Consider the following 10,947-nt stretch of genomic DNA (forward strand, 5'->3'; position numbering starts at 1 on the left):
ATATATATATATATATATATATATATATATATATATATATATATATATATATATATATATATGGTTTGGTAGGAACTGCTCAGTATCCAAGGATATTAGATATAACGTTGCGTGATTAATCATACCCACGGCAGTAGCGGCTTTCAAGCCAACCTGATATTTGCCCTAGGCCTCTTGTTTATGCCCGGGCCAAATCCTGGGCCGGGCATATTATATCACGAGCCTTTCAGCCCAGTAGATCAGTTTATCTACTGGATGTTCAGGTTTGTAAAGCCACTGCTGATGGGTGAAAACAGGTCAGCGTGTAGCAAGTTCCGCCCCTGACACCATCAGGAGCTGGACCAAAAAGCCTTCCGTAGAATTTAAACACAAGTTTGCATTCATTGCTTTCAAATTTTTGATCAAATTATATTTCACGCAACAATGAAGAATTCTTTTTACGCATTGTTCGGCAAGTAACTGCGTCAAGTAATTTTCAAGTGGAATGCTGGAGAAAAACTATGGCTATTTAATGCCAACTTTCATTGCAAGAGTGAGAGCGGCCCTTGTACAGCAGCTTGAGTGGCCATCTTCGAAAGGGTGGTCTCAAGTCTCAACTACCTGCCTGCCTCTCATGCATAGCATGTGGGCTCCCACCAACCCCACCAGCATTTATATCAGCCTTCCCTTCACGTCTTAAGCCATTCCAGTGACAAAAATAAGTTACACATATATACAAGGAAAAGGGTGAATCAAACCCAATTTAGTTTCTTACGGCAAGCTGGAGTAATAAACTGGAGTCACGTCGTTGATGGTCCCATCCACCGTCTCATTCCATGCATAGCTGTATACCAAGTCATGGGCCATCACAAAATTGCTATTATTGCTTTGCCACGCGGATAGCAACCCGAAGCCAGACTCAATGTTTTGTGTAGGTTGGTTAAGAACCGGTCATTATCCGAAAGAAAAATCATTAGCTAGATGAGATCTATCGTCGTCGATCGGTCCAACCGCAAACCGGCACGTACAAATATATATATCTCCATCGCTTTTCTCTTCTTTTTGATCAGTAGTTGTATTTGTTGGTTTGTGATCGAACTGGTCCGGTCGGTGGATCCGAATTTTTCCTCTACGTGGAGAGTAGTGGGTTTGGATCCCGAGCCAATTCGGTACGACTCGACCAATTTACGCCCCACTACTCCCGTTGGTCCTCAAAAATGCCAGGCGGCCTTTGAGATTGATTTCCCCAAAATTCTCTCTCTCTCTCTCTCTCTCTCTCTGATTTGAATTCGATCTCAACGAGATTTGGATGCGATCGTCCAACCCAACCGCTCACCCACCACCTCCGTGTTATAAATCTTGGGAAGAAATGGAAGGGTCCGGCCGTTCCCATTCTCCTCCTTCTACCTTCTAAGAACAACTATCGGGCACCAGCAAAGGACAAAGATCGGATTGGAATAAAGCAGGTACGATCGTCTCCTTTCAATGTTTTATGCGGATTCTTTCTCCCTGGCTCTTGATCTCTTGTTCTGATATCCGTCATGGAGGAAATGGAATTGCCAAGGTTCTGCTTTCGATCTTCCCTTTTTCCCTTTCAAGATTCATTCTCCGGACCATCACTGAATTCCTCGTCGGAATTGAATAAATTATTATTGGTGATGGGGAGCGTTGCTTCGTGAGAAACGAATAGATTATTTTCTCTCTCTCTCTCTTTTTGTTTTCAATAGAACAAACCAATAATTTACGAATGTGCAATGCACATAGCATAAATGGATCAAAAATGATTGCGAGAAATTCTTTGACGTGTAGAATGATTTGCAGGGAATTAACCTCCCTTTAATTAGCATATGTTATATCAAAAATTAGAAGTAATTTTCGTGGTATCAGAGCATCTCCTAACCTTTCATAATTAATATCCCGAAGATCTCTCAAAAGCGAGGAGTTATGCTCCGCCAACTCCATTAAACGAATTAATCAAGGATGGGCTAGGGGTTCGGGCTGGTGGATAATAATGAAAGAAGATTTATAGAAAGATGAGTTAGTTAATTAATGACCGTGATTGGATTCTCTGAAATCATTTCTAAATCTAATATTAGAGTGGTTTCGCGTTTGTAAACTCTATAATTTAATTGGTGGGGAGACTGGAAGGTCATTTGTGACAAATGGACCTAGGATGTTTGTGGGCCAGGTCTAATATATTGATTCTATACACTATTCTTGAATAGACTTATAGACCTAACCTTAGATTTCTGGAGAATAGAGGTCAAGCAATGTTTGGCATGCCATTTCTTTTAAGGTTGATGACGAACTCCCTCTCTCTCTATGCGTGTGCGCTTGTGTTTCAGTTATAAGGGTGCATATTACTGGTCATGGACCAAATGATGACTCGGGCTTATATAAATTACTAGGGCCTAGTGGTTGTACATCCAAGTAAAAGCACTCAATTAGAATTGTCGATTGTTTTGGGGAAATTTTCTAAGAGTTAGGTCACGGTTTAGGTGAAGGTAATTTAAGGATGCAAGCCTTTTAAAGGATGTTGCCCGAGGGTGTATATAATTGTATTGATTCTACCACTGTAGAGAGCAGGGGCCCTACCAGAACTTGGCAAACTGCAGGTGCTTTCCTCAGCCTTTTCATTGTCTAAAGACTACTCTTAGCCCACATTTCATTCGACATATAACGCGTGCAATTAATTAGTCTAATACTCTTCTACATGCCGATACTTACGGCTGGATATTTAAAAGATTTTGAAGCCTAGCATCCCTTTTCTCCAAAAAAGAAGAAGAAAAACATACATCTTGTTTTTACACCAGAGTCGAGCCATCTTTCAGTTAAATTGGTCGCATTAATTTGTTCCTGAAAGGCTCTAATGCATTTATGCATACCCATTAGAAGTCTCGATCTATTAAACATGAACAGATTCCTCCATTTATTTTGCTGCATTATTCATTCATTATGCACCCAAGCTAGCTGAAGAAGACTCTTTATTCAAAGTATCTCCATTATTAGCAGATTATTTTGTGAGAAAAAAATGTTGCATGAGAGCACTTTTCTCTAATATAAAGTTTATCTCTTGACTTTATAGCATAGTTTGCCCAATCATGTTTACATAAGTTTCCAAGCTCATGATACTGCCCTGGATCTTATTTGCAAGAGGACATCTTGCGCATATCTCGCAGCAATGCGGGATATATTTACGGTTATTGCGAAGATGCTTTATCATGTACTAGCTAGTTAGTTTTCTTAGGGAGTAAATAATCTGCACGATGCATTGCTTGTACTTTTTAGGACAGCCTAAGCTTCTCCCTGTAAAATGTTCTAGATTCAAGTTGCAAAACAAATAGAGAGAGGACACTCAGGTGCTCTTCTCAATACCTCATCTTCTTTGCTTGAAGCGCCAATCCATGTGACTATTACAGTTAAAATATTATGGAACAGGCAATAGAACTCATACAGGAAATTTTTTTTATCAAGAATTAACGTCCTTGTTGAACCTTCTTTTTTGATTGTCTCAACAAGGTAATTGGTTCTTGATGTATGATATGACATAAAAAGATTTGTCTTGACAATGGCATGTGAACTTATCCTAGTATTAAGGGAATCCTATGACAAAACCCCATTATACTCCGTTCAAATCAAAATGTTGCAGCTTGGTCTGGATCAGAGACATCCAAACACAAGCTTGCTTTGAGAGTTTGTGGTGGGGTTCGGGGAGGTGTGCAAGGAGAGGTTGATACTTCTCACGAGAAGATGGGGTCGCAACAAGAAAGAGAAATTTATCGCTGTGTTTACGTCACTTACTGCACATTGACCAATGACCATGCCACGTGAGTGCAATCCAGCCCACAGACCCCATTCCAACGTTGGTATTTTAATATAGTCGGATATTTAGTTCCATGGTAACAAGAATATGCTGTAGATGAATTGTTAGTTAATGGCCATGAGTTTTTCGATTATTTTAGTTTAGAATTAGTCGGGTTTTGATCTTTAAAGCAAGTAGATCTGTATAAATATAAGTAAACTGCAAATGCGTCTATTTGTATGTCCGTAAGATCTATGTTTTTTTCTTTTTTTCTCCGAGGGAATACTACGCTTAGATAGTCGAAATGAGTTGGCTGAAAACATTGGTACTCATTGTAGTATCACCTGCCATTGAAGGCAAAGGAGGGTGTTGGAGGAGTTAAAGAGAAGAATAAGGCATGTGATGTCATTGAAACCCCCTTGCTGGGCTTTGGTCATGGTCATGCATGGAAGCATTTCCCTAGGCGAACGGAATCAGCCCACCATCTCTTTTCCCTTTAACTTCACCCAAGAGAATGGAAGGCATATCATCCTATGGTTTTGAAACATCCTCATCACTAACACCACCGGAAAGAAAGAGAAGGAGCAAAAGCAAAAGCAAACCCACTCAAATAAAAACGCAAGGGGTCAGAAAAAGAAAAGGGAGCTGAAGTTGGATAGACAAATATCAAAACATGAGAAGAAGCCGGGGGAGGAGGGATGTAAAACAAAGGAAAAAGATGGTCAACACCATCCTCGAAGACTACTTCCATTGTCTTTCTTTATCGAAACTCACCAGTTTTCCTTTACTTCCTTTCTTTTGAGCAATTCACTTGGTGCATGAAAACTAATAAAAGGATGCTTTCTCCCTCTTCAAAAATTCCTTCAGTCACTCTCAACTACGACAAAGATAAATATATATCTAAAACATTGTGGTCCTTGGCTTATGTTTTGTCTTCTTTCACATGGACATGGAATAGATGCACATCATATGCTCACATATACAAGTATGCATACTCATATATGTAGACGGAAGTCAATGACAAAAGAGAAACTAGAACAGTAATATCAGATTGATGGGATAAGATTTGGTGGACTTTGTATTTTTTGAATGAATGTGTACATGTACGAATGTATATGTATGAGTGAATTTCATCGTTTTATGCCACATGTTAGATAGACAGGGGCTTGTATTGGCTTGAAGGATCACCTGTGGCTGTTTGACCCTTCCAAATTCCAATTTAAGGTCAAGAATATGATGGTAGAAACTGTAGCTCTTATAAGTGTGTATTCATCAAAAAGTTGATCGCATAAAGAAATTCCATCAAAATTGGCAATTGGAAGGAAAGCCATATATGGGCAAGCTTGATTGATTCTGGACTGATTTCCTCAAGTCTGATCAAACTAAGGCATCCTTGTGGCCTGAAATTATCCATGAAATTGAAGGAATATTCACTCTCAAGAAAATATTTGATGACCGTCAGGAAGTGGGTTTTTGGGGAAAAAGACATAACCCCCTTGTTCAGGATGAGAAGAAGAGGTGGGGTGGGTGGGTCTCAAAGGTTTTGCTGATGGGTGCAAGAGCATTCACTTGGTCTGCTGATTGAGATTGTGTGTGTCTTCCATGTTCCTTCTTATCCAATCCTAGGTCAACATGAAGGTACCTCTCTCAAGCTCGAGCCCACGTGGACCTGAGCTAGTTTTGACACATCAGCATGGAATAGATTTGTAGGCCCACATTGATTTCTTTGTCGCTTCTCACCGAAATCTGAGATCGATCAAGTCTTCAGCCAAAATGCTCAATCCTTCTGGACTATTTTTGTCAATTATGAATACCGCTGGGCGTGCAAACAACGGACACGAATAAGAGATCTATGACCTTTTGAATTATTGTTAAGGAATGTCTCCAGGTGTGAATCTATGGCCTTTTAAATTATTGAGAAAGCTGAGGTGAAGTGATCGAGAATATATAAGAGATTGGAATGGGTTTTGGCCAATATGGGAATCGATTCTTAGGATTAAAGTATAATCTACACATGGACACTACGCCACCTTCCAACTACCAGCATCTTGGCTGCACACACTACTCAGAGTAGGCACATCAGCTGCCACAAATGGCAGGTGCATCTAAAGTTCTCCAGACCATACATGCATGTGTGAGCTAGTTGCATTCGTTTTGAGCTGATTCACTGTTATTCGCTCTGCTGTTATCTTTCTGTTCTATCTTGTGCTTCCTTCTAATACCCTGCCTGTCTGCTGTGTGTATAGTTTCTTCTGAATAAATTGGGTGGCCTAGCCTCCCCTTACCTCCAAAAAAAAAAAAAAAGAAGGACTAGTGACGTTCATGGTTCCAATGCCTTGGTGGTCCAATCATTTTACAAATAATTAGACTGCAGTTAAATCTATGTGTCACTTAGTCACACATGCGAACGATTGATTAGTTTCACTAGCTGAGACATATTTATTCGAAATGTAAAACCAGCATCCTAAGAGAGGGCCTATCCTGAAGAAAGGAAACTAGGACATGCATCCACCTCTTAAAAAAAACGCTTTGGGCAGCATCATTACATAGTAGATGAGATTTAACGTGCGTTTAACCAAGACAAGTGGGGTGAGAATCACGTAAAGAGGCGATGTTGGAAGTCGGATGCCAGATTACGTTCTACATCATAATGCACATGCACTTCGCTCCTACCCACGTCTAAAAAGAAGTTACTAAGAAAGCCATTTTCGAATTCCCCCTTGGTTATTGTATCTTTAGCATCCCTCTCAATGCCCTTTTTCTTCTTTTTCTTCTTTTGGTTTTCTGTGATTCCCTTGTTCAAGGAGTGCAAGTGGAAAAAAAAAAAAGAAATGAAAGAGAACATCCCCGGGCCTCCACACACAATCTTGATTCTCCATTATTGAGGCCCGCAAGTATAAAAGCCCCCCCAACCCCCAACCTAAACCACAGCAGCACACAAGCTCACCAAGCCATCCTCGATCTCATCTCCGACTCCTCCCCAGCATTCCCTCTCTATCTTCTTTTAGGTAAGCCGCTCGTGGTCATTCTCCTCAGCTTTCTGGTTCAATCTTTCTCCTCCATCTCTTTCTGGCTCACTCCCATGCATGCATAGCAAACACAGGCGATCCAAGTTCAAGTGCTTGGTGCAGAAGGCTTGTCATGTACTGGTAGTGCAGTTGCAGATGGAAGTAGTACTGTTAATATGGTTTCGAACCTTCAGTTATGGGAGTGGGATCTTGATTTGTTAATTTCCCTGCTTTGCTTCAATACCTTTTAGCTCTTCTTGTTTGTTTGGTTCTTGCTCTTTTAGCTCCTATTTCCTAATGCAGATTCTCTTTCATAAACTACTATCTACCAAGTTCAAGAAAGATTCGTACAGCAGTAATCTTTTTTGGGGTCTCTCCTCTCTTTTTCTCTACCTTCTTTCAGGCCTAGATGTTACTCGGGTTTCCTTTTTTTTTTTTTTTACTTTTTTCCAGCACTATGAGACATCCACCAGTAACAATCTCTCTTATATTGTGTCTCTCGTGTAACGAAGCAATGATTTCTGTATTCCTGTTGTGATGGCGGTAGGGTTTGAGAAGATGAACAGGAAGCCAGGAGACTGGAACTGCAGGTCCTGCCAGCACCTCAACTTCAGCCGCCGCGATTCATGCCAGCGATGCGGCGAGCCGAGGTCCGGCAGCGACCGCTCTGACTACGCCAGCTTCGGCGGCGGCCGTGCAGCTGGGTCCTCATCCTTTGGCTTCAGTGGATCCGATGTCCGGCCGGGAGACTGGTACTGCTCATGCGGCGCCCACAACTTCGCGAGCCGCTCCAGCTGCTACAAGTGCAACGCGTTCAAGGACGACGCCGCCGTCGGCGGTGGTTTCGAGGGCGATGTGCCGCGCTCCCGGGGGTTCGGCTTCGGCGGTGGCAGTGGTCGTACCGCCTGGAAGTCTGGAGACTGGATTTGCACCAGGTGTCCTTCAGTCCCTTATCTTCACTTCCCTCTTTCACTGGAGTTCTATAAACTTTTTAAGCCTCGCAGACACGGCTGCGCTGATTCCATCTCTTCTAGGCACGCAGTTAACAGACACCTAGTTTTCCTCTCTTTTCTCCTCCTTTCCTCACAAAAGAACAACGAAGAAGGCCGTAGATAAGAGAGGACGAGGGGGAAAAATATATAAAAAATCAGACACACATTGCCGTTGCTCGGTATATCTTGTCTAGGTGTGCAGAAAGTACGGGTTTGAATCATGTAGGTAGCTCCCACGACCAAACGCCTTCCTCAGCATGTCACAGTTGGCCATCTTGAAGCGTGGAGCCCTGCATGAAACCGTGACACTTGTCACACTATCTTACCCTACCTCGTAAGAAATGTTTGTGATGTAGATATATATTCACCATGGATCTGCTGCATGGTCAATAGACGACACCACGCCTGCAGTATATGGATAGTCTGCACGTAGTTGATTTGCTCCGGTTCAATAAATATACTTGGCTAATGACATCCTAACATGTCATCAGGTCGGGCTGCAACGAGCACAACTTCGCGAGCAGGACGGAGTGCTTTCGGTGCAATGCACCTCGGGAGTCTGGTAGTCCATCTCTGTTGTTGGATTTATCTCTCATTTGTTTTTTATCAAAATTTACTTTGAATTTTTCTATTATAATTTGTCTTTCCTGTTTCAAAGTTCTCATAGAATCCGTGGTTTTCCCTGGCAGGAACTGAAGTCTAAGGAGTAGACCAAGTGCTCTATAAGATGAACGTGAGACATGAAATCATATGATGTAGTAGTAATCTCAAGTTATTACTAGTTTTGCTCCTACCCAACTTGCTTCTCTTTTTAGCCAAAAAAAAAGGAACTTCTTTTTTCTTTACTTTGGTTTTAAAGCCTCTGGTGGAACCATGGCTGAACACCCATGCATCTTCCATGTTGAAGTCTCCTGTACCAGTTTTTTGTTCGCTTTTGAAGTTGTATCCCCACCTTCCTTTGCTCTAGAAGTATAATTATCTACTTGTGCTGTTGCCCCTCTTATTCAGCTGCTTGGAAAATTGTCTGTGTGTAATGCCTTAAAGATGGGCTTTTTAAACTTCTCGTAGGAATAGGATGGGTGGTGATCCTAAGATCCTTAAATAGCTAATGGCAAATCCCTCGTCGTCTATCTTATGAATGGAGAAATTATATAATCCAGAACATGTTCTCCGCCTGTCAATCTGCTATGATGGGATAGGTTGGATATGTTCTCACACCCATAATGCAAGTGGTCCAAGAAATGTCTTGGGAAATGACTTTGGTTCACATTTCAAGAGCGCTTAGAGAAAAGGAAGGAGATGATGGGCAATAACTAAGGCTTTTCTTGCAAACAATGCAGCATAGATTATAGACTTAAGATTAAAGGGATATATATGACCCACTTTAATTTCTAAAGTTGAACTGTATTTTTCTGAAAAAAAAGGGGGTTCTACTTTTAGACGTTGAATGCTGACTCATCAGGAGGCCTGAAGAGAACATCGATTTGCTAAGGATGATAAATGGATACAATGCTGATAAAAGTTTCGTAGTCCATTCAGATCCCTTTTTTTGTTCCTACTATGTGTGCTCCCCTTTTAAAAAATTGGTCTGCCAGGATTCAACATCTCTGGGCTTTCTAATTGCAAGATTTAATTCTGACATGCGTGGCCTCCAACTTTATGATAGACTTCACGCATCGCCGCGCGGAAATACATGAAAGTTAACAAACAAGCTCATCTTTATGACGCCTAGTTGTCCTCATTCAAGATTCATCCATTCCCTTCATCATCTTATGCCAGAAGCTAAATCATCAGGTACGGGGGATGTCTTTTAAAAGCAAATGCTATGATTCTTCTGTCTCTCTCCGCATGACCTAGATCATTTCTACCTGTGTTTCTTCAATTTTGTAGCCAGGTTTATCTTCAAGATTTCCTTCAAATTTGGCTAAAGCGGAAGGATTTTGATGCATTTGTCCCTAATGATCAATATTGAGTTTGACATGATTCACTATAAAATCGGACATTATTACTGGAGAAGAGCAATATATTTACTGAGAAAACATTCATTCAATTGCGTACCTTGGATTCTCTTTTGGGCCGACTTTACAAAGGCTTCCTGGATCGATTGAGCTCTTCCATGTGCTATCGGTCAAAGTCCATGACGCATGCATGAATGTATCCCGCCACCCTCCATTACTTCCAACTTTTTAGCGAGATTCTTATCCACCCCTCTAAGGCCACTTTATGTTGCTTCAGCTTTGCGTTGGTTTTCCAGCTTTTATCATATCTTGCACAAAGCAAACTGATTAGAGAGCACTTCCGTGGTGATATCTTCTTGGTTTTTTGAGTGATGCATTAGTACTTGTATTCATGGAGCAGGCCTTTCATCTGAATGTTTATGCAGATTTTTTTTTTTTTTAGTACGACGGCAGCTCACACGCAATGGCCAACAAAATTAGAAAACAATAGCTCACTAAAAGGCTCCGGTAGTGGGCAGCAAAAGACGCAACCCAGCCCGCCGCGCCATTTGCCTCCCTGTAGACATGCGTGGCCGTGTAAGAACCACACCCCCTAGTAGTTTGCAAATGTCGTGGAGCATCGGCCGTCCCTTTGCAGCACCTCTACGATTCCGGATCCACTCGATCACCGTGCCCAAGTCATCCTTAAAGAGAAGACGGTCTGCACCCAAGACACGCCTCACAAAAGTGATACCTTCCCAGGCAGTTTTGAGCTCGGCACAGATGGCAATCGTGTCGAAGACGCATCTATCCCCAGCTGCCACCAGTCTGGCCCCATGGTCTCTGATGACGAATCCCATACCACCACAGCTCCCGTCGTCACCGACGCTACCATCAAAGTTCACCTTGAGATGACTAGAGGTGGGGGCACCTAAGAGACGAGCACAAATCTGGACGCTACAAATAACAGAATAAGGGCCCCAAATTTTCCCAGCCATCTCAGAATGTGAGGTGAAAGTAGTACCAACAAACTTCGTCGCCTGTTGTAGAGCTTTGTCAACCACAACCCGTAGAGGAGTGCTGCTGTTCTCGAAGATCTGGGCATTTTTATTCAACCAACAGTGGTAGGCCAAGTAGGCAGCTCGCATCCCACTCTCCAAGAGCCTGGGACTCTGCTAGGAGGTCGACAAGAAATGCAGCATCTCCTGATAGATGTCCACCTCTGTTGT

The 10,947-nt window shown here is 42.1% G+C and overlaps 1 protein-coding gene across 2 annotated transcripts; it reads left to right on the forward strand.

Moving 5' to 3' along the window:
• The first annotated feature begins 1,153 nt into the window (after window positions 1-1,153).
• Window positions 1,154-8,779, forward strand: LOC103703823 (TATA-binding protein-associated factor 2N-like). 2 transcript variants are annotated; one of them, XM_008786851.2, is made up of 4 exons: window positions 1,154-1,445; window positions 7,337-7,724; window positions 8,273-8,343; window positions 8,471-8,779. In XM_008786851.2, the coding sequence occupies exons 2-4, from the start codon at window positions 7,348-7,350 to the stop codon at window positions 8,482-8,484; spliced, it is 462 nt and encodes a 153-aa protein (XP_008785073.1). In that variant the 5' UTR covers window positions 1,154-1,445; window positions 7,337-7,347; the 3' UTR covers window positions 8,485-8,779. The 2 variants fall into 2 exon arrangements, with proteins under 2 accessions (XP_008785073.1, XP_017697636.1); XM_017842147.3 differs by lacking the exon at window positions 1,154-1,445 and adding an exon at window positions 6,683-6,789.
• The last annotated feature ends 2,168 nt before the right edge of the window (window positions 8,780-10,947 follow it).

The sequence above is a fragment of the Phoenix dactylifera genome, chromosome 9 (genome assembly GCF_009389715.1).
Source record: "Phoenix dactylifera cultivar Barhee BC4 chromosome 9, palm_55x_up_171113_PBpolish2nd_filt_p, whole genome shotgun sequence".
Classification (NCBI taxonomy): Eukaryota; Viridiplantae; Streptophyta; class Magnoliopsida; order Arecales; family Arecaceae; genus Phoenix; species Phoenix dactylifera.

Bases quoted from the DNA above. Each gene is read 5' to 3' on its own strand.
- LOC103703823 (XM_008786851.2), top strand. From the start codon at position 7,348: ATGAACAGGAAGCCAGGAGACTGGAACTGCAGGTCCTGCCAGCACCTC. The intron at 7,725-8,272 runs GTGTCCTTCAGT...ACATGTCATCAG, and splicing joins GGAGACTGGATTTGCACCAG to GTCGGGCTGCAACGAGCACA.